The sequence below is a fragment of the Tympanuchus pallidicinctus genome, unplaced genomic scaffold (genome assembly GCF_026119805.1).
Source record: "Tympanuchus pallidicinctus isolate F22 unplaced genomic scaffold, pur_lepc_1.0 scaffold12, whole genome shotgun sequence".
NCBI lineage: Eukaryota > Metazoa > Chordata > Aves > Galliformes > Phasianidae > Tympanuchus > Tympanuchus pallidicinctus.
This window is the reverse complement of record NW_026294637.1, coordinates 2560615-2579515: the sequence shown is the minus strand read 5'-3', so window position 1 is coordinate 2579515 and position 18901 is coordinate 2560615. Positions and strand designations below refer to the sequence as shown.

The window sequence follows — 18901 nt, the reverse complement described above, 5'->3', positions numbered from 1 at the left end:
AGGGCCAGGGGGCTGCCCCTGCTTTCCCCCTCACACCCACAAATAGCGGCTCCACCCACAAAATGGCGGCCCCACCCCCAAAATGGCTGTCCCGCCCACAAAATGGCGGCTCCGCCCTAAAATGGCTGCTCCGCCCCAAAATGGCTGTCCCGCCCACAAAATGGCGGCTCCGCCCTAAAATGGCGGCTCCGCCCCAAAATGGCTGTCCCGCCCACAAAATGGCTGCTCCGCCCCAAAATGGCTGTCCCGCCCTCAAAATGGCGGCTCCGCCCTAAAATGGCTGCTCCGCCCCAAAATGGCTGTCCCGCCCTCAAAATGGCGGTTCTGCCCTCAAATGGCGGCCCCGCCCACAAAATGGCGGCAGCGTCCCACAGCAGCCCCTAGGGAAGAGGGCGCTGCCCACTCGTGACGTAATCTTTTTACGCCGGAAGTGCCGCCATGCGGGGGCGGCTTCTCCGCGCTTGGCGCGAGGGGCTGAAGGCGGCGGACAGCGGAGTGCGGCCTCGGCGGGAGCCGCCATGGCGGGTGTTGTTCTTTGGCACCGACCGCTTCGCTGTTACTACTTTGCGTGCCTTGCAGGCCGCCAGGTACTGCTCGGAAAGCTTAGACAGCGAGGTTTGCCAGGTTGGGCCGGTGATGGTGTGCGCTTTGGAGGCCTCTGGGGGAGGGCAGGGCCCAGGGGTGAGTGTGGGTGTCGGTATGGGTGGGGAGGGCAGCGGCTGTGCTTTGCGGCTGAGATCGTGGGATCACGAATGTGTCGGTGGTGAGGAAGCAAGCTACAGAGGGCGACGAAATTGATAAGAGTGTCTGGGATTGAAAAGGGGTTGGGGAGAGGGTTGGGCTGACAGTCCGGGGGCCATCTGGAGGTTGGCGTGCGGAGAGGCAGGCGATGTAGGAAGGTGAGGTGAGGGTGGGGTGTGAGCAGACTGACTATCCTTAGTCCTGCTTGCACGAGTTCTCCAATTCTTTTCCTATCTCAGGGAGCCCAGCAGGGGCTTGCTTGTGTCCAGGCTGGAGGTGGTGACACTGCCCTCCCGTCTGCCTGTAGAACTGCCTGTGAAGAGCTGTGCCCGTGAGCTCCAGCTGCCTGTGCACGAGTGGCCACAGACAGGGCCTGCGGGGCAGTTTGATGTTGGTGTGGTGGCATCGTTTGGGCGTCTCTTGAGCGAGGACCTTATTCTGCAGTTCCCATAGTAAGTGAGTTGACATCTGCAGCTGCTTTCTTAGTTAAACAAGCTCTATTTTTGACTGTTATTGCATTCTATGCCTGTAACTTGCAGCTGGTGAGGTGAACATCTTCCATGAAATTACCTGCTTATCTGAGTCCTTTTGTTATTGTAAGGCTTTTTATCATGCTGATAGAAATCTATGCAAACATTCAGCATAACCTGTTGTTTCCTTCCACTTGAATGTTTGCTGGGAAGTTGAAGATTACATAGTGTGAATTTCCCTTATGTGTGTCATTAAATCTCAGAAGTTCTGAGCAGGTAATTCGTGAAGTAGTTCCAATGTACTGTTGCACACACATTAACATAAATTTCAGTTACTGTTCCTACTCAAACTTCATTTCAGTGGTGTGCTGAATGTCCATCCCAGCTGCCTCCCACGGTGGCGTGGTCCTGCACCAATAGTCCACACAGTACTTCATGGTGACAAAGTGACCGGGGTAACAGTTATGGAAATAAGACCAAAGAGGTGTGTTCCCAAAACAACTCTCTGCTGCTGCTCTGTGTAATCACTAGTTGCTGTTGGTTTTGTTTGTTTTTTTTTTTTTTTTAAGTGCTTGTTTAATATTAAAATATGAAGCACTTAGAATATGAGACTTGCCATAGATTTAATGTGTGTAATTTGTACTCTAGGCTGCTGTGATGATGATTTAGTTTTTTAACGTTTTAAAAACTAGTCTTTATTGGTGAAATTATTCCCTCGTTGGAATGCTATGTTTTTTTGTACTAAGTGCTCCTCAGTAATCTTTAAATGTGTGGTTAATATTGAAATCATTACATACGTTTAAAGAATTCCCACCCTGTTCTTTAATTTTTAATGTTATTACAGAGAGCAGGCAGATCAAATGGTCAGTGCAGATGGATTGATAGGTTTGGTATGACAGCACAGAAAATAATGGGCTTTCAGTCTTCAGAGCTGTCCACAACCTACTGTAAGAAAGGGCAAGAAACTGCTTGTCTTGGGAAAAGAGGGATAATCTATTTTAGCTTCAGCAGAAGTTCTGGCTTAGATGGCTTGTGAAAGCACATCATAGTTCGGTTTCTTTGTTAGACAATTGTCCTGATAACAGAACTCAGGAAAATATGGAAAAAATTCTTCTGAATGTTTCAGGTTGTTTCTTCTGAAGTTTTATATGTCTGAACTGTAAATTGTATTTACAGTTACTGAAGCTTGAGTCTTGCTTGGTAAAATGATTCCCATTTTCCCCGTTTCTCATATGAGCCAATGTTTAAAATTTCTATTTTGTTATTTAAAAAAAAAAAAAAAAAAAAGTGTAACAAAGTTAACATATTTAATGTAAAATTTTGAACTGTTAGTTGAACCAGAGTTTTTCCTCCTGTAAGCTTGTATGTTTTCTGCTTTGTAGATTTGATGTGGGTCCAATTATTAAGCAAGAAGAGTGTCCTGTTCCTCCTCAATGTACAACAAAGGAGTTGGAAGTGATATTAGCAGAGATGGGTGCAAACATGGTAAAGTCATGCAAGCTGATATTGCCTCTGATCAGCACCTTGCTTTCAACATGCCAGCTATTCTTTGTAATCTTGTTCTCAGTTGGCTACAGTTGTTAGGAGGAGAATGATCCAAAATTTAGTATTTGTGAATATTATCTCTCACTGAGAGGAAAATTTAAGTGGTGTGTGATAAGCTGTTGGTGTTGATCCCTGTGCGTTGCTATTCTGTTTGTAATCAGTGAAGAACTCGCTTTGTGTGGAAACAGTGCAACTGCTTCTTTTGTTGAAGAGAATGTTTGCTTGTTGATCTTAAAAATCAGCTTTCAGTCTGTTCTAGGGTTAACATCATAGAGCAGATCATCCAGAAAAGAGTACTTGTTTTTTTTATTGTGAGAAGTGCCAGTGTTGTGTCTATGCTATACTCAGGTTTTTGTGACCAGATTTTCTGAAATCTGTGAGAAAGATTGACTAATAAAAAATGAAGTGCTGCATTTATATGTCTTAGATTTAGTCTTCCTTTCACTAAACATACTCAGATTTCCCAGTGTTCTTTACTAACATTTATTTTGCAGCTGCTGTCAGTTTTGAAAAACTTGCCTGAAAGCTTAAAAAATAAAAAAGAGCAACCAAAAGGAGGAGTAACATTTGGTAGGTGCGCTTTTTGTTTTTTTAATAATGCAACTTTATTTTTTCTTTTATTATTTAGATATCTTTTTTACTGTGGTTTCTCTGCTGCTGCCTCTGGCTTAAAATCAGATATATGTATTTTTTTCTCCTAGCTCCTAAAATATCTGTAGCTAAGAGCTGTATAAATTGGGAAGAGCAAACAGCTGCACAGATAATTCAGCTGCATCGTGCCATAGGAAGTATGGTAAGAGTAGATTTCCTAACTCTCTTCTGTCCTCCAGCAGAGGATGTCTAGTGTAAGGGGAGGGAAATGGAAAAAAAAAAAAAAAAAGAAAACAAACAAACAGAAAGCAACAAAACAACAGAAACTAGAGTGGAAATGATGAAAATTGTCCCAGTGTGTTGTCTGCTTCTGTTTGCAGTTTCCTTTGCAGACGCTTTGGAAGGGCAGTACTGTTAAACTTCTGGATTTTGTAGAAGTGGACAATATCCTTGGTTCTGCTGGTATGTGCTCTTAAATTAATCTGTTAAGTAAAGTTCTTGTGTGTTTGCAAGCACCGACTTGAAGATTGTACACAATTGTGCTGAACAGGTACTGCTTTCTGAAACTGGTATAACTAAAGTAGTCTAATGTGCTCAAAAGTGTATTGAATTTCTGTGCCCAAAGGTGAGCATGATAGGGATTCTAAGGTTGTTCCTGCTTTGTGATGGCAATGAGAGAACAGCAGGCATAGCTCTGTAAATCCCGAGCTTTGATTATTTTAATTCTGTAATGAGTTGAGAGATCCTGTTGTAATGCTGATGCCTCGTGATTTCCCAAGAGCGAAGCTAGATCTGTGTTATCACTTAAACAATTTTCTGTAGTCACCTGTGAATCTGAGAGCTTTGCATGCTCTGAGTGCTGTACTGAAGTGTGCAGGACTTAATGGCTGCCTGTGGGTGAGGTAGGGAGCAGCGCTAGAGAGTGACCGTTCTGATTCTTTCCTGCTTTTTTGAGTATAATAAAACGTAGAATATGGTAAAATATTATTGAGCAAAATAGTAACACAAAGTAACTGTATTTCAGAGACAAGTGTTTTAAATTTCTTTTGCTTGTTTGCATAAAACTGCAAAGCAATCTTTTTTGCTTCTAGATCAAGTATTAAGTGACCATGGAGCTGTTCCTGGCTCACTGCTCTACCATAAAATGTCCCAAACACTGATAGCTCGTTGCAAGGTAGGCTTCTGTTTTTGTATTCATTGCCTTAAAGATGAGGTTTTTGGTATCTATTATTAACATCTATCTTAATTGTCCAGTGTTATTCACTGACGTAGTTTAGATCAGCATCAGTCTTTTTACTTGATACCTGAAAGAGCTTTTTATTTTCAGTAACAGACTTTCCATTTGCAACTGGGAATTCTGACTCAACTCATAGCATAAGCTTGGTGATACAGAACACATTTAGTAAGTCAACCTAATATTTAAAACATGGAAGAAGCTTACTGCTGTTCTTTGTTGTTTTTTTTTGTATTTTCTAGGAGGGCTGGGTTGGATTCAAAACAGTAGTATTAAAGAAGAAGCTTACAGCTGTTGACTTCTACAATGGCTATATGCACTCTTGGTTCCAGCAGAACTCAAGAACGGTTCATCAGGAATGCAGGTTTCAAACGCTCAAACTTAACACAGCAAAGAAGACTCTGAAAGAGAAGGAAGTATTGTTGCAGGATATAAAGCGATAGATGTTTTTTTCCACATCTTAAAGTATATCTGTAAGTTAATATAAAATATTTCAATTCCAAACAGTAACTGGGTGAAGTTTTCCTTCCCAGAATGCGTGACCTTACTGTCAAGCATTCTGTTCTCATCTTGGATCCCTGATGATGATCATTTCTTTTATCCCATTAAGGAGCAGAATCTCTGTATACACCAAGGGCAGTGAATAAATCTGTTTCCACTGTTGGGTAATAAATCGATTTTTATATCATGTTTTCAATCTTTTTTTTTTTTTTTCTTGGACTTTCAGTATAACTTCCTTCAAGCTTAAGCTTTGCTCAGATGCTTCAATCTAGAAACATTCCCTTGCTTCTCTGTAATTCATACGTAGTTTCAGAAAAGCAGACAAAAGCCTGTAACACTTTAAGGAGAGCAACAAAATGAAGATAAGGCAGGTGATAGGAGCTGCTGTAGCATTATTTGCTCAGTGTATTCCTTCTTTTTTTCTGAATACTGTTGCAGTAAAAGCAGTTACTAAAGTTACTCTGACTAGTGAGGCACAGTTCTGTTAGCTTCTTATTTACAGCATTTGCACAGAAATTTTGTGAGCCTTAGAGAAAAACAGAATTGCAAGCCACATCCTCTTCCACCTGTCCTTTTGGCTCTTCAGGGTTTCCTGACCTTTCCTGCCTTTTCAAGCAGTTGTGGCATAATGTTAAAGCTCAAGTTATGTGTTGAATGCATGATACTTACGTCAAGGTGGCAGGAACATGACGTGCTTGAATGTGACTCACTGAATGAGAGCAAAATCTAAAATAAAAAAAAAAGTGTTATATAATGTGGATTCAAATGTTTGTGAAGAAGCATCTGTTAAAGCGGATGCTGCAGTATTTTTCTTCCCCTGCCATTGGTCCAACAGTGAATCTGTTCTGACAGGTTGTCTAGAACACATGATCCTCCATGAAATCCATGTCTGTGCAAAAGCTGCAAGCACCAGTAAGGTGGAAGTTGGACTTCTGTGGAGAATTCCTTTGTATCTTCTTGCAGCCTCCAGCATGCAGTTTGTGCTGCAGACTTTTTAAAACTGCTGACAAAATTCCTTGGAAGTTCTTCTAACTTAAACTCCTTTGCTTTTCTTGAACCTGTTGTGGCATCATAGCAGCAAAGAACTGTGTAGGGATCCCAGAGAAAGATCCTCTGAATTACTTCATTTTTAGATTTTACCAAAGGTGCCATTCAATTCTGCTGTGTTTAAATTATTCAGAGAGCAAACCCTTTTGGTCAGAGCATATCGCTCCTAACTGATGTGAGCAAAGCAGTGTTCCTGCTGAGTGGCATTATTGCTGGTAGCTGGTACTGGCTTCCAACTAGCAGTGTCTGCTTTAACTGTTGGCATCAACAAGAATCCATGGGGCAATCTGCACATCTCCTACTGGCAGTTTGAGATTATGCCTTGTGTGAGATGTATTGCTGTTAGGCAGTCGTGGTGGTGGTGATGATTTCAGTTCTGAAGTGCAGGGTAGCCGTTTCCTTCTGTCTTACAGGGAGTTTGAAGAGGCATACACTCGGACACCCAGTAGGTGGTGCTCACTGCATCGCTTCTAGGGGAAGAACAAGGTCAGTGGGCAGAAGATATTGAAAAATCTGGTTCAGTATCTCTTTAGTTATGTTTAATACCAAATAATCTCTAAACTGTGCAGTGGCCAGAATTCCTATATGTTTTGAAGTTAATCTCCTCAAAATTTCTTTCTCTACAAGAGCTTATCAAAGATCAGACAGTTTGCTGTAGCTTAGCTGTTGGTTATCCTAGCTTTGAATATGCACAACTTTCTGCAGTTGTTTTATGGAGGAATTATGCTTAATTTATTTCTTTATGGAGGAAATCTTTGACATGGTGGAGGAGCTTTAAAGGGAATTGGAGTTCCCCAGGCAGCTCTTAGCCAAAATGTTTCTTTGGAAATTTCTCCTTCACCTGACTCTATGGGGATTTAATCCAGAAGGTAATGAAAATCTGATTATTTTTGCAGATCAGGCAAAACAAGAATAGGGCATTCACTGATGAGGTGTGGAATAGCATGTCAAGGTTGACTCTGGAACATAGACGTGGTGATTCAATCCCCAGGACTACTGTTTTGCTCCAGCACAGCCACCCTAGCAGTTGGAAAGTGATATTAGCAGAATAAAACAGCTGTCCTCTTGGAGAGAGGAAGCACAGCAGAGATATTCATAGACCCAGCATCCACTAGGGCTCAGTTCAGGAGCACTGAAGCCAAGTTACTGCTAGAACTGCAAAACCTTTGGTTACCAGACGGGCTCTGGTGTTCAGCAGGGATGACTTCATCTTGTGTTTCAAGTAAATGTTACAGGGAGTGATATTTTCTAGTATGCTGATGACTAGCAGTTGGTTGCATCTGTTCTATAATCAAATCTTACCAGTCCCCCCGCTTCCTAGGAAACATTTTTCCTGTTTTCTACTAAATACAAACAAGGAGTGTTGGTGATTAATCACAGTAATACTTTAGGCTTTTAGAAAAGTTGTTTGGGGAAATCAATGAATAATGCAAAGGTTGAGTTCAGATGAGAATATCTCTACTTGTGTTTGTCCTCGTTGCTGACAGCCAGATAGCTTCTGGGAGGTACTATTTTTCCTTTCTTAATAATAAGAGGAGAGAGAGGTCACTGGGATTGGAAACCAGGTGACCTTAATGGAAGCTTCTTTGCCATTAGCCCTAAACCTACAGATGTTTGGGAGCAAGGCCTCTTGCTTCAGCCTGCTTCTCAAGGTTGGTGGTCTGAAAACTAATGCAGAGGGAGGAGCTGAGTCACAGCCTCCCTGCATTCCTGGAGTTGATGCTCTCCTTTGATATGTGGGAGTGTGCCTTAGGTTTCAGGTTGCAGAAGGGATGCTGTAGTACGATGACCATAAACATAGGTACTCAGGAACTGGAAAAGTCATATTATTGAACTGTAGCATAAAACTGCTGTGAAGGGTGAAGATTAGGATGTGCTGTAAGTTTTCTGCTACATAAACTCTTGACTTATTTGACATGGTGACTTATCAGTGGTGAAGAAGTGTTAACTCTGAGTGGTAGTTTTTGGCTTCTTTTCTGGTAATAGTACTTCAGTGCCCATGTTTGAAACCTCTCTGTTCTGCTTTATATGCAGTGTACTCTGTCAGCAGTCTCTTCTGAGGGCTCAGGGACTCAGTGCAGCGATAAGCTTGTTTCTCCAACTTGGAATTAAGCTGCAGTGGGGGACAGCTTGGGGAAACTTGGAGAACTTCTTGCTGTTTCATGGGTAGGCAGAATTTCAGGGCTGTCACCACTTCACTGGGGAGAAAATTCTGTTTAACAGCAAAGTAAGAGCCTTAAACACTGCCTTTTGGCTCTGGTAAGTCCCTTGGTAGCACAGGGACCAGATCCTGAACCCGTTTTCCTCCCAGTAACTCCTGGGTTGATCTGGAGAAGTCATTTGCATTACTTCACTCACAAAATGATGAAACCAGGGTCAGGATTTGGCTGACTGTCTGTGTAGAGAAGAGACGTTTCTCTGTAAGTCTGCAGTGCAAGCCAAGAGCTCTGTGGGAAGGTCTAAGCTAATGCTCCCCACTGGCTGCCTTGGCCCCAGCTCGTGCCAAGCCCTTGCAGCAGACTAGACACAAAAGAAAACACGCAGTCTAAATTCATTGGTATGAAGAAGTTGTGCCAAAGTATTCCATAGCTCGTCTTTTTCTGTTTCTCTTTGTTAATTGTCAATTTGCATGAAAACAAAGACTATAAAGATTTGTTGTTGTGTTGTTTTGTTTTGTTTTGTTTTGTTTTAAGCATAGTTCAGGCTGCATTGGCATTTAGTCCTGCACAGTCCTGAGTTTAATATCCAAGATGCTTCATGACAGACCTGAGAAGCTGTTCCAGATGTTGCTAAAGGCTATTGAAAGATTCCCCATACCCTTCATGAGCTCTAGGTAAGACACAGACCTGTATCAGGATTGTATTAATATCTGTAGGAGAGGAACAAGTGGTAGGAGAGAGGGAAATCCACAGTGGGGCGTGCGTTTCAAGTCAGTTTTCGTTAAAAAGGAGCCCTTTTTTTGTGATCCCTGTCTGTGAAGATTTGAGTGCTGGAGGCCTGTTGGCTTACCTGCTCCAAAAAAGTTTGCCGGATATGTTTGGGTGCAAACCTGGGATGTGCTCTGTGCTGATGAGATCCCAGATTCCTCTCTACAAGTAGTGGTGCAAAGGCTGTGGGGTTTTGTAGGGCACTGTGTTAAGTAGAGCTCTTGGAGTTTGGTCACACTCCGACCTCTTCTGTGGCCATCTGTGTTTATGTGTTACCTAAATTTTCTGTCATCTTTAAAACACTTGTCCCCAGCCTTTTTCCTTCCCAGTGCTCTCAAACTCTAGGAACTCTGCTGCTCCCTTTTAGGCACCCCTTGCCCTGACCTCCCAGCACTTGCTGCCCCTCTTAATCTCATGGATGTGGTGCTGCTTGCAAGTTGGAGACTGATTCCCTGACTGCAGCGTTCTGGGGCAATGCCTTGGACTTGGGAGCAGCAGCTACCCACCAAATCCCTTTCCAATACCCAGTGTCAGTCTCACATTGAAAAGTGAAATTTTGTAGGTTGTTCTTTGGTCAGCTCTACACATGGTTTATTTACTTGGGCATGTCAAACACAAAGGTAATATAGCATTGCCAAAATTACACAAAATGGCTTTTTTTTTTTTTTTTTTTTTAAATTCATCTACCCTATTGTAGAGCATTACTTGAGAAGAAAAACCATGCAAGAAGCAAGAGAAAACTAATTTTATCCATGCGGAGCCTACAAATCCATATGGCTTCTCTGTGCTCTCAAGCATGTGACTTCTTAGAAATGCAGCTGGTGGTAGTTTATCTCGAATACAATCATTCTAAAACAAGCTAGAAATAAATAAAATACTTACATTTCAAGTACAAAACCTTGCAGTTGAATTCAGTATGGGAAAATCAGTTTATTCCTTTTTGTGTTACCAACTACTGTAAGGTACTTGGGCTGGCAAAGTCTGCAAATGCAGAATAGGAGGATGTCTTGTGTACGTGACTTAATTGAACTGTGTGTTTAGTCTTCCCTTTAGGCTATCAGGTGAAGTTGTTTTATCTCAGATTTTTTTGATGCTTTTAGTTAGGCAGGAATTCACTTACAAGGACTGCCTTATATCTTTCCTTTGCGGTGCAATGCAAAAATAAAACTAAAAAAAAAAAAGGGAGTGGGAGGGGAATATAATGTCAAAATTGCTGACATCTACCTGCTTTGAATTAGGCTATTTGCAGGTAGATACTTTTTTTTAAATCAAACGTGAGTGACTTTACCTAGGCTCCTCTATAGCTCTAGTATGAAGAAGGACGTTGACCTCTCATCTGGATTCTGCTTTGGGTGATCTGGCGGCTTCCCACCGGCCTTTGGTATGCAGGGCTCTCCCTTGGTGGTACCTGCACGGACTGCTGGCCTAAGTTCCTCTGGGACTCAAATAAGCTTTGCTCTGCTGCGCTCCTCTCCGAACAGGTGAAAGTCAGTGCAACACCGATATCACTCTTCATGATTCTGGAGCTGCCATCTGATGTGCCATCGAAACACCTGCCCAAAGCAATTTCCTTGGCGATCCTCGGGTCCTGGTCGGTGACGGTGTAGATGCCATAGTTATGCCCCAGGGGGTCAAGGGGTGCCAGCATTGTGTATTCACTGGAATCGTTGTTGGTAGCCATGGGGAGGTGGTTCACCAGGTACTCGTGGAGCATGCTGTTAACGCTCTCCCGGCGACAGCTGCCTTGTGGGATGACTTTCACAAGCGTGCGATCCACACGGTCTTGGTCGAAGAGCATGCCACTGCACTTGAACTCCAGGCAGGCTGCTGACACGTCCTGCTGCTCAGGATCCCGAATGCTGCGGACGTCCCTGATGCCATAGAGCCTGCCAATGGTGCGTGGATGCGTCCCACCCATGTTGCGAGACCTTATGTTCACTTCTTGGGGTCCATTAATTTTGACTTTTATGTAGCAAGCCCTAAATTCCATGGGTTTGGGCCACCATGCCAGATAGTCATCGGTCCAGCTCATGAGGTCATCTTCACTGAAGGGAACAGTGTTGTAGTCATACCGATCTCCCTCTATCCTATAAAACCTGAAGTGAGCAGCGCTGTATGGAGCTTCCTCACATTCTTTCAGATTTTCATAGGCATAAATAGGGCCATTGTTCTCATCTGCAGAATTTGGACTTGGCTTGGCCATATTGATTCTGAATGCGGTTTTCTTTGTGTTAGGATCCTCGTGGTCTGTTCTCCTGTAGTTGAGCTTGTTGAGATATGGCTGTGGGACGCCAACGGCATTAGGATTGAGTTTGGGAGCAGAGGGCACTGCTTCAAGTTCTTCACCCCCCAAGCTCGCCAAAATGTAAGCTGCATAGGCCTCCGGGTTCTGCTCGTCACAGAAAGCTGGCACACAAGCACCATTGGGACCAGTGACCACGCTGTCAAAACGGCCCCATGCTCTGGGGTTGGAGGAGAATCCTGGTTCTGGCTCCGTGTTTATAACAGAAATCACCACCCCTTGGATCTGCTCGCTTGGCAAAAATCTCTCGCTTCTGTATGCTCGGACTTTGACGTAGCACCGTCTGCTCTCTGGGACGTCCAGGTTAAAAAGCCGCCTTTCCTTGATCTCCATGTTCCCAACCAAAAAAGTCCTCTCCTCTCTTCTGCGCCGTCTGCTCTTCTCCAGGTTGAAGTCCCCCTCTTCCTCCCATAAGCCTGTCTCAGGGTTCAGTGACCAAAGCTTCATTTCTTGTATGTGCTCTGGCATCCTCACCTGAGCGGTGTCCAAGTGGACCTTCACATCTTCTGCATTAAGAGTCTCGGTGCCCTGTTCATCAGTGAAGTCCAGGGAAAACATGCCATACGTGCGGAGTGGGAACACATCTCCTTCGTCATCTACAAAGTTCAGGTCGCTTTGTGTCACAGGCGCTGTTGAGAGTTCTCTTGGGTCCAGAAACGTCACGCTGGCTTTCACTTTTCCTCTGTAAGGTTCTCCATTCTTCCTGTAAAATGAATCAGGAGGGATTTCTAATTCAGCAATAGGATCCTCGTCTTCCTTTTCTCCCAAAGGAATTACACTGGTTTCAGTGGATTCCAGCGTAACAGGGGCTTTCTTTCGTAGTAACTTAATGTCATGAAACACAGCACCTCCATTTTCCTTGAACGGCAAAACTTTTGTTGTGTTCACAAACTTCTGCAGCCGATCAACGAAGGTTAGAACCAGTCTTTCAGTATCCGGTGGGACATGGATGGAGAAGGTTCCCTTGTAGCCAGTCATGCTCACTCTCTTGTTCCCCATGTAGATGTGGCCAAATCTCAGTGGCTCACCGTTATCCACCGCTGTAGCTCTGCCCCGAACTGTTATTTTTGTCTCGGTGCATTTTTTGCAACCGCATTCTACGGCGACTTTGGTGGGGAGCGTGTACCCATCGCACAGGATCTCTCTCACTTCCATCTTAGACACCCCACAGCAGTAGGAGATGTTGTCCTTACAGCGGAGCCCCTTATCCAGCTTCCCAACGCAGGTCCTTGCTGGGCACTTGCCCACGTCGTAGTAGAACGAGTCAGTTGCTTTTTGGAAACAGTCGTGCGGAAGACGAATGAGGTGGCTTTGGGGCTGGGAGCTGCAGGCTGCCTCTTGTTTTCCTGTTGAATAGCATTTCTTAATGAGCAGCATGAAATAATTGTACAGTCATCTGTATGTGGTCAGAAACCCTCTGAGCTAAACATTGCTTCCAATCACAGGGAGGCTTTTGCAGCAATAAAACAGATGGTTTGCAGAATTTTGGTTAGCTGGATTCATCTGGCCTTTGTTACACTGCAGCAGGTGCTCAGCTTAAGTTTAAGGCACCTGATTAAGAGCAGTGCTGTTTGCAGGAGTGTCCCAGCTCCTGCTTACCAGCTACATGCTCAGCAGCTGCCTGGCTTCTTGGCTATGAACAGACTTAAATGGGTCCCAGGATTTAAAAAAGAAACAGAAATATTCACACGCTGGGCAGTGATTACAGTGAGAAATGGCTGCCCAGTGGATTAAGTTTGGCAGGTCATTCTGAAACCCAGAGCTCCGGATTGTAGCGAGCAGCTGGCTGATAACCAGCACAGTCAGGCTTATCTGCTAATGGGTGCGTAAAATAGCACCTGAATGTTTTTCCTGCACCTTTCCTTTCATGCATGGGTCATAATTTCTGAGCACTTTCTGTACCCCTGCTGCTTCGAGCAAATCACACACGTTTTCTCTTACCTATTACAGAAAGCGTGGCAGGTTGGGATTTTGCTGAACCTCCATCACTGATGGCCTTGCAGAAATATTCTCCTGCCTGCCCTCTGTTCAGGTTCTTCAGAATAAGGTTGTTTTTGTATCTATATATAGAAGGATCCAGCAGGGAGCCATTGTGGTACCTGCCAGGAACAGGCAGATGGTTAATGGGACAGAGGCCTGACCGCATGGCTTGGGCAGAGCAGGGCCCAGATCCTGTCTGTGTGGATTTTACCACACCTCCTCCCTCTGTTACACCACTTATATCATGGAGCAGCCCTGTCCCAGGAGCTGCCCTTTCAGACTTGTGGTCATGCTTAAAAGCATCTCCCCACTGTGTTGCATGGGGTGCTACTCATGCTGCAAATTCTTGCAGGGGCTTCCCCTAAAACCCATTCCAGACACAGCTGTCAGTCATGTCTGCCAAGGTTTTTGAAACTCCTATCTGGGTGTTTTTTCCATTAAGTCCCTCTGCAGATTATATTACTGCACCTGCGAGAAATGCCAGCTCTGCAAATGTGCAGGAAATGATCATTTGTAGCACGGGGTTCTCAGTGTATTTATGCTTAAAAAAAAAAACAATCCAGCTTTATGGAGATGGAAAGGAGGTACAAATCAACAAAATTAATGGGGTCGTTGGAGTTGGAAGGGACCCTTAAAGACCATCTTGTCCAACTGCTCTGCAATGAGCACGGACACCTACAGCTCCGTCAGGTGCTCAGAGCCCATCCAGCCTGACCTTGAGTGTCCCAACAGATGGGGCACCCACCACCCCTCTGGGCAGCCTGTGCCAGTGCCTCGCAGCCCTTATTGGAGACAACTTTTTTCTTACATCCAGTGCAATCTCCCATTTTAGTTTGAAACCATTTCTCCTTGTCCTCTCACGTCAGACCCTGATGAATTCTGTCCCCTTCTTTTTATAGCCAGCTTGTATTGATAGCAGCTGTTGCTGCAACTCAATGCAACACCTTGCCCTTGGCTTTGTTCTGCCTCATGAGGCTCCCCTGGGCACACAGCTCCAGCTTTCTGCCCTTCTGCCAGGTGGTATGGGATCAATGGGAGTTCCTTACCACAGATAGCGATCTGGGGCCGGAGTCCCCACAGCATTGCAGCAGAGTGACACGCTCTGCCCCACTCTCCTCGCCTTGTCATCAGGGCTCTTGAAAACATAGGGTTTGCCTGCAAGAGGATGAAAGACAGCCTCATTACTCTTATTTTTGTTAGTTGCTCTTAAAGGTGCTGGGCTTCCCTGTCTCTATAGTTCTACCTGATCTCTTCAGCTGCACTTGGAGCGCCAGGTTCTTCCTGTTGGTCTCTGGTACAGTGATGGCTGCGGTCGTGTATTTGGCTTTCTTTATTTTGAGGGTGTTGCTGCCATCGGGACAGACCCCAGGAATCCTAAACGTGCCCTTATTGTCAGCTGTCGTCAACAGCTTGAGATTGTTGGCTTGCAGGTAGACCCGGGCGTTGTCTGCAGGTGAACCATCCTCCAAGGAGACCTTTCCATGCAGGGTCACATCCTCGCACATGCATGCATCGCAGTCGGCGTTCACGCGGCCCATGGGGCAGGTGATGTTGCAGCCTGGGGTAAGGCAGGTAGGTAAGGAAGCAGCCTGAAGTTCTGCCACGCTCCTAGCATGGCCTCACGCCTGCTTTCCATTTAGATGCAATAGGGCAGATACTGCATAAGGAATAGATTGTATCCAAAATGTATTTCCAGAGATTATCAGCAGCCGCGTATTAGAAACGTGGGGCTGATGGAGTGCTGAGCCTCGTAATTAGTAGAAAGCACCCACATGGATGTAATTACAGCTAGCAACTTTTCATTACCATCCCCAAAGGGCTGAATTTCAGGGAAGCTTGAATCCCAATCTGCATGTGAGCTGAACCCTGGCAAAATCACAAATCCAAATGCCTTCAGCTTTGTAGATTCCTGTTGCCAGCCCATGCCCAAATGCCACGGCATTGGTTTGTCTTAAAAGCCGCCTCTCTTAGCAGCATCCTGGCTTGCATAGGACGTAGGCTAGGTCCTAATAGCCTAACTGTTGAATAAGCATGATCTGATGAATCCAACAAATAGTCTCCCAAAGAGTGATTCTGTAATGTTTTCTTACCTATAGCAGTTAATCTTACATATCCCTGTTTCTTTCCATTTACAAGGGCACTCCCTTTACAATCACAGAGCCTCTGCCTACAGCAGCTGTGTGATAATCTATTTATTTGCAGCAATAAAAAGAAGAACCCAGAGAAAACCCTATAACAACTTTCCTGGAGAAAACACAGACTTGTTTGGAGTGATTTGTTTAAAAGGGGAGTATAACTGTAATACAATGAATTACAAGCTGCTGTAACGTCTTCCTGGGGCTGGCTGCAGGCAGCTCTCAGAACTTTGGCAAGGAGGAGAACTGAGGTAACGTGACTATGAGGGGAGTAAAAAAACGTAACCAAGGTTATGTGAGCACCTGAGCAGACGTGTCCGATGCAGAGCCGCCCTTCCTCCATGACTTCATTGCAGTGCACGCCCCAGAGGCGATCCGCCAGGCAGGATCGGGTCCGCTTCTGCACACCAGTTTGGCCACACTGTCCTGAGCACTCACTCCATTTTGACCACGGAGACAAGAACTTTCTGGGATCTTGCACCAGAACAGCTTGAATGACATCATTGGGGTGTTAGTGAGACACACATTCAACGCAGGGCTGCCCCAAAGCAAGCAGTTTCCATACAGCTTCTACGTGGCTCGGGCATGAGTTTGTATTTGGATATTATGCACCACAAACTCAAAAGCATGTTGAGGGAGCTGGAAAACAAAGCACGTGAAGGTGCCTCAATGCTTCAAACATCATTGCCTGAATTTGGGACGATTAAGGTAAGCCTAAGGGGCAGAGTGCAGCAGCTCACGCTTAGTCTCAAATAACTTTGACTTAGAGGAGCTCAAACCCACATTGTCAACTGAGTGCTGTCTGAGTGGCAGTGCTTGCATGTGGTTAAATGAAAAAAGCAACAAAGAAGGGTGCTATTGTTGGTAGGGCTGTGCTGAATGCCTTTAACCCTACTTCAACATATGTTCTCTATAGGGGAAGCGTGTGTCACAGAATCACAGAATTGTAGGGGTTGGAAGTGACCTCCAGAGATCATTCAGTCCAACCCCCCTGCCAAAGCAGGTTCCCTACAGCAGGTTGCACAGGTAGGCATCCAGGCAGGTCTTGAATATCTCCAGAGAAGGAGACTCTGTGTCCTGTTGGGAGCACCAGCTTTGCTGTGTGCAGAACAGGAGGCTGAGATGCTGAGGCTCTGCTGATTTGTCAAACACAAAGAGGTTTATTGGGAGTTTGGTGTGCGGTTGGATGTTCCAAGGAATTCCTTTAAAAGTTACTGGACGTAATTAATTTAAGCTGTTTGAATGGGTGAGATCCACCCCAGCCTGTGGTTAGGGTTTATTTTTAAATGACGATGTTCTAATAATGTTTACGAAGATGTGCTGGTGACTAAATGCTCTAAAAATGAGATCTCTTGGAAACATGTGCGTGCACCACACCATCTCCCACACCTGTCCTTCCACAAGGCTCACTGTATGCCAGGGCAAGTTATGTCTGCCAAGAGGCAGGCAAGGTTGTGTCTGGAGTGTTGGAATAGCAGGTTTTGAAAATGAACCCTGGCTTCCACAAGCAGGTGTTGTAGGGGGATTTTGGAACAGATGACGTAAATGACAGCAACAGTGCAATGTCTGGTTTGGAGCAAGTGCCTGGCTTAGCTGGCTAGATTCTTAATCTGTTGGCACATTAACTTCTCCAGTTCACCATCCCCATTGGTACATAGATAGACATTATTTAATAATTGGGGTGACACAGAGGAGGTGCATTTGGAGACACAGTCTCTTTCTAGGAGCACACTCAGAAATGCTGTTCATCTTTGCCCCAAGCAAGCGTTCAGTTTGCAACAGATTGATGTTGTGTTTCTCTACAGCCCTTCACAGCTCTGTCTATCAGCAGCTATCAGGTGCTTCAATCTGCAGGGCTGGTGATGGTAAGAAAGGCAGAGGGGAGGTCGATGGCTCCAGACAGCACCTTGACTGTGGGAAAAGCAGAGGGCAGGGAGAAGCCAAGGGGTGCATGGGGAGTGAGGTAGGGAAGCAGGACATACTGCGTCTGGCACTGGTGAAGATCGGGTCCAACCGACGGGGGCTGCTCCTCGTACCTGTGGGCAGAGGATGTCTGGTATGACCCTGCATGCTCAACTCATGGAGGTCTTCTAGACCCACTCCCAGAGGTAAATATTGAGGTTGGGGCTTACTGCAGTGAAAGGCAGATGTCTAATTTTCTAATTACTGTGGCCCAAACCTCAGTGTTTTGCTGGGTGTAACCCACAGCACCACCATCCTCACCCCATGGCCCCAAGGACAAGCTGTGGTCACGCAGCTGACCTTCAGCTTTCCAGGACTGAAGCCAGTGGTGTGTGTCAGCCAGAGCTCCAACCCCACAGGAGGGTGCGGGGTCAGCACTATTTGTTCCACTGTCTCAACGTCCCATCTACTCCAGTTAATTGATTCAGTTTGAAATGAAGACTGAAAAGAATAAGATGTCCCAGTAAGGGGAAGCCATCAGGGTAGAACGTAACTTACCCTCTAGGCTGAGCATCACTATCGGTCTGAAGGTTTTCTGTCCTATCTGGATCCTGCCAAGGCCTTGTCTAACAAACCTTTGACCTAGGGGTTCAAGAAATTAGAGATTAAAATAGATTATTATTAATAATATAATTGGATGTGAGTGGTCAGGCATAGTTTGGCTGTGTTCCACGTCCCTCCTGCTGGGATTTCCCCTGGCCCCGCTGCGTTTTGGGCTTGCTGCCCTCTGTGTTGGAGCAGCTGTGACCAAAACATCTTTTTATATCTGGAGGTATAAGATGCATCCCCCCTCTCCCTGCATGGGGGAGGAACAAATCCAATGAAGGGATGAGCTTGGGTTAACCCGGGGAGCTGAGCCTGCCTGATGCAGAGCAGGGGTCTGGAATCTCCCCATCAAGTTCTGACCTTTCTGTGCTTATCCCCAAGCTTGTCGCCAGAGCCCTTCAGAGCAAAATTCCTCCATGCCCTCAAAACAAATCCAAACAGCCTGCAGGCACCCTGCTCTACAAAACCTATCTAAGTAAATTGGGTCCTGCTCATCTTGGAGATGGGCACTCTGCCCTCGCAGTGTCTGCTGATTTCATAGAATCATCGAGGTTGAAAATGATCTCTGAGGTCGAGTCCAACCATCAACCCATCATCACCACACCCACTAAGCCTCGTCAGAACTGTGTTTGGGGTCACCAGTGTTGCACCTTCACCTGAACTGGCTGTGGCTCCCAACAGCAGCAGTAGCAGCAGCATCCATCCTCTTGCGGTAACCAGCATCATGTCCAGAGGTAACTGGGAGCTTCTTCAAGGACCTGGAGCCGTCCCACGTCCCTCAGACCTATGGGGACAAACCTAGCTGTGTCAAATCCTACCTACGGGATGCTGCTCCCAGCAGGTGCCCAACCTCCCATCCTGGTTGTTCACCAAACGTCGCCCCATTCCCATTGCAGAAATCTCTCTCAGAGGTTATCCAC

The 18901-nt window shown here is 45.4% G+C and overlaps 3 protein-coding genes across 11 annotated transcripts in view; 2 read left to right on the top strand and 1 right to left on the bottom strand.

Moving 5' to 3' along the window:
• The first annotated feature begins 362 nt into the window (after positions 1-362).
• On the top strand, positions 363-10459 carry MTFMT (mitochondrial methionyl-tRNA formyltransferase). Of its 3 annotated transcripts, XR_008203692.1 has the most exons (11): positions 363-587; positions 981-1193; positions 1573-1695; positions 2594-2696; positions 3251-3326; positions 3458-3549; positions 3728-3809; positions 4439-4521; positions 4824-5054; positions 8823-8962; positions 10361-10459. XR_008203692.1 is itself a non-coding variant. In XM_052671718.1 (10 exons), exons 1-9 carry the CDS (start codon positions 439-441, stop codon positions 5022-5024), a joined length of 1122 nt encoding a protein of 373 aa, XP_052527678.1. In that variant the 5' UTR covers positions 363-438; the 3' UTR covers positions 5025-5054; positions 6543-6559. The 3 variants fall into 3 exon arrangements, 2 of the variants coding, with proteins under 2 accessions (XP_052527678.1, XP_052527677.1); XM_052671718.1 differs by lacking the exons at positions 8823-8962; positions 10361-10459 and adding an exon at positions 6543-6559; XM_052671717.1 differs by lacking the exons at positions 8823-8962; positions 10361-10459 and having other exon boundaries at positions 4824-5269.
• Positions 5760-18753, bottom strand: CILP (cartilage intermediate layer protein). Of its 2 annotated transcripts, XM_052671709.1 has the most exons (9): positions 18638-18753; positions 17934-18017; positions 17456-17509; positions 15777-15962; positions 14582-14896; positions 14385-14493; positions 13300-13457; positions 10345-12704; positions 5760-5808 (listed from the first exon to the last, which is right to left on the bottom strand). In XM_052671709.1, exons 1-8 carry the CDS (start codon positions 18705-18707, stop codon positions 10363-10365), a joined length of 3318 nt encoding a protein of 1105 aa, XP_052527669.1. In that variant the 5' UTR covers positions 18708-18753; the 3' UTR covers positions 5760-5808; positions 10345-10362. The 2 variants fall into 2 exon arrangements, with proteins under 2 accessions (XP_052527669.1, XP_052527668.1); XM_052671708.1 differs by lacking the exon at positions 5760-5808 and having other exon boundaries at positions 9697-12704.
• The window catches only part of LOC128075195 (gonadotropin-releasing hormone II receptor-like), a 17743-nt gene continuing 14797 nt past the window's right edge, over positions 15956-18901 (top strand). For all 6 annotated transcript variants that reach the window (XR_008203691.1, XM_052671715.1, XM_052671716.1 and 3 more), the window contains exon 1: positions 15956-16181. The gene's annotated coding sequence lies outside the window, so the exon portion shown is untranslated. The remainder of the gene's footprint in view (positions 16182-18901) is intronic.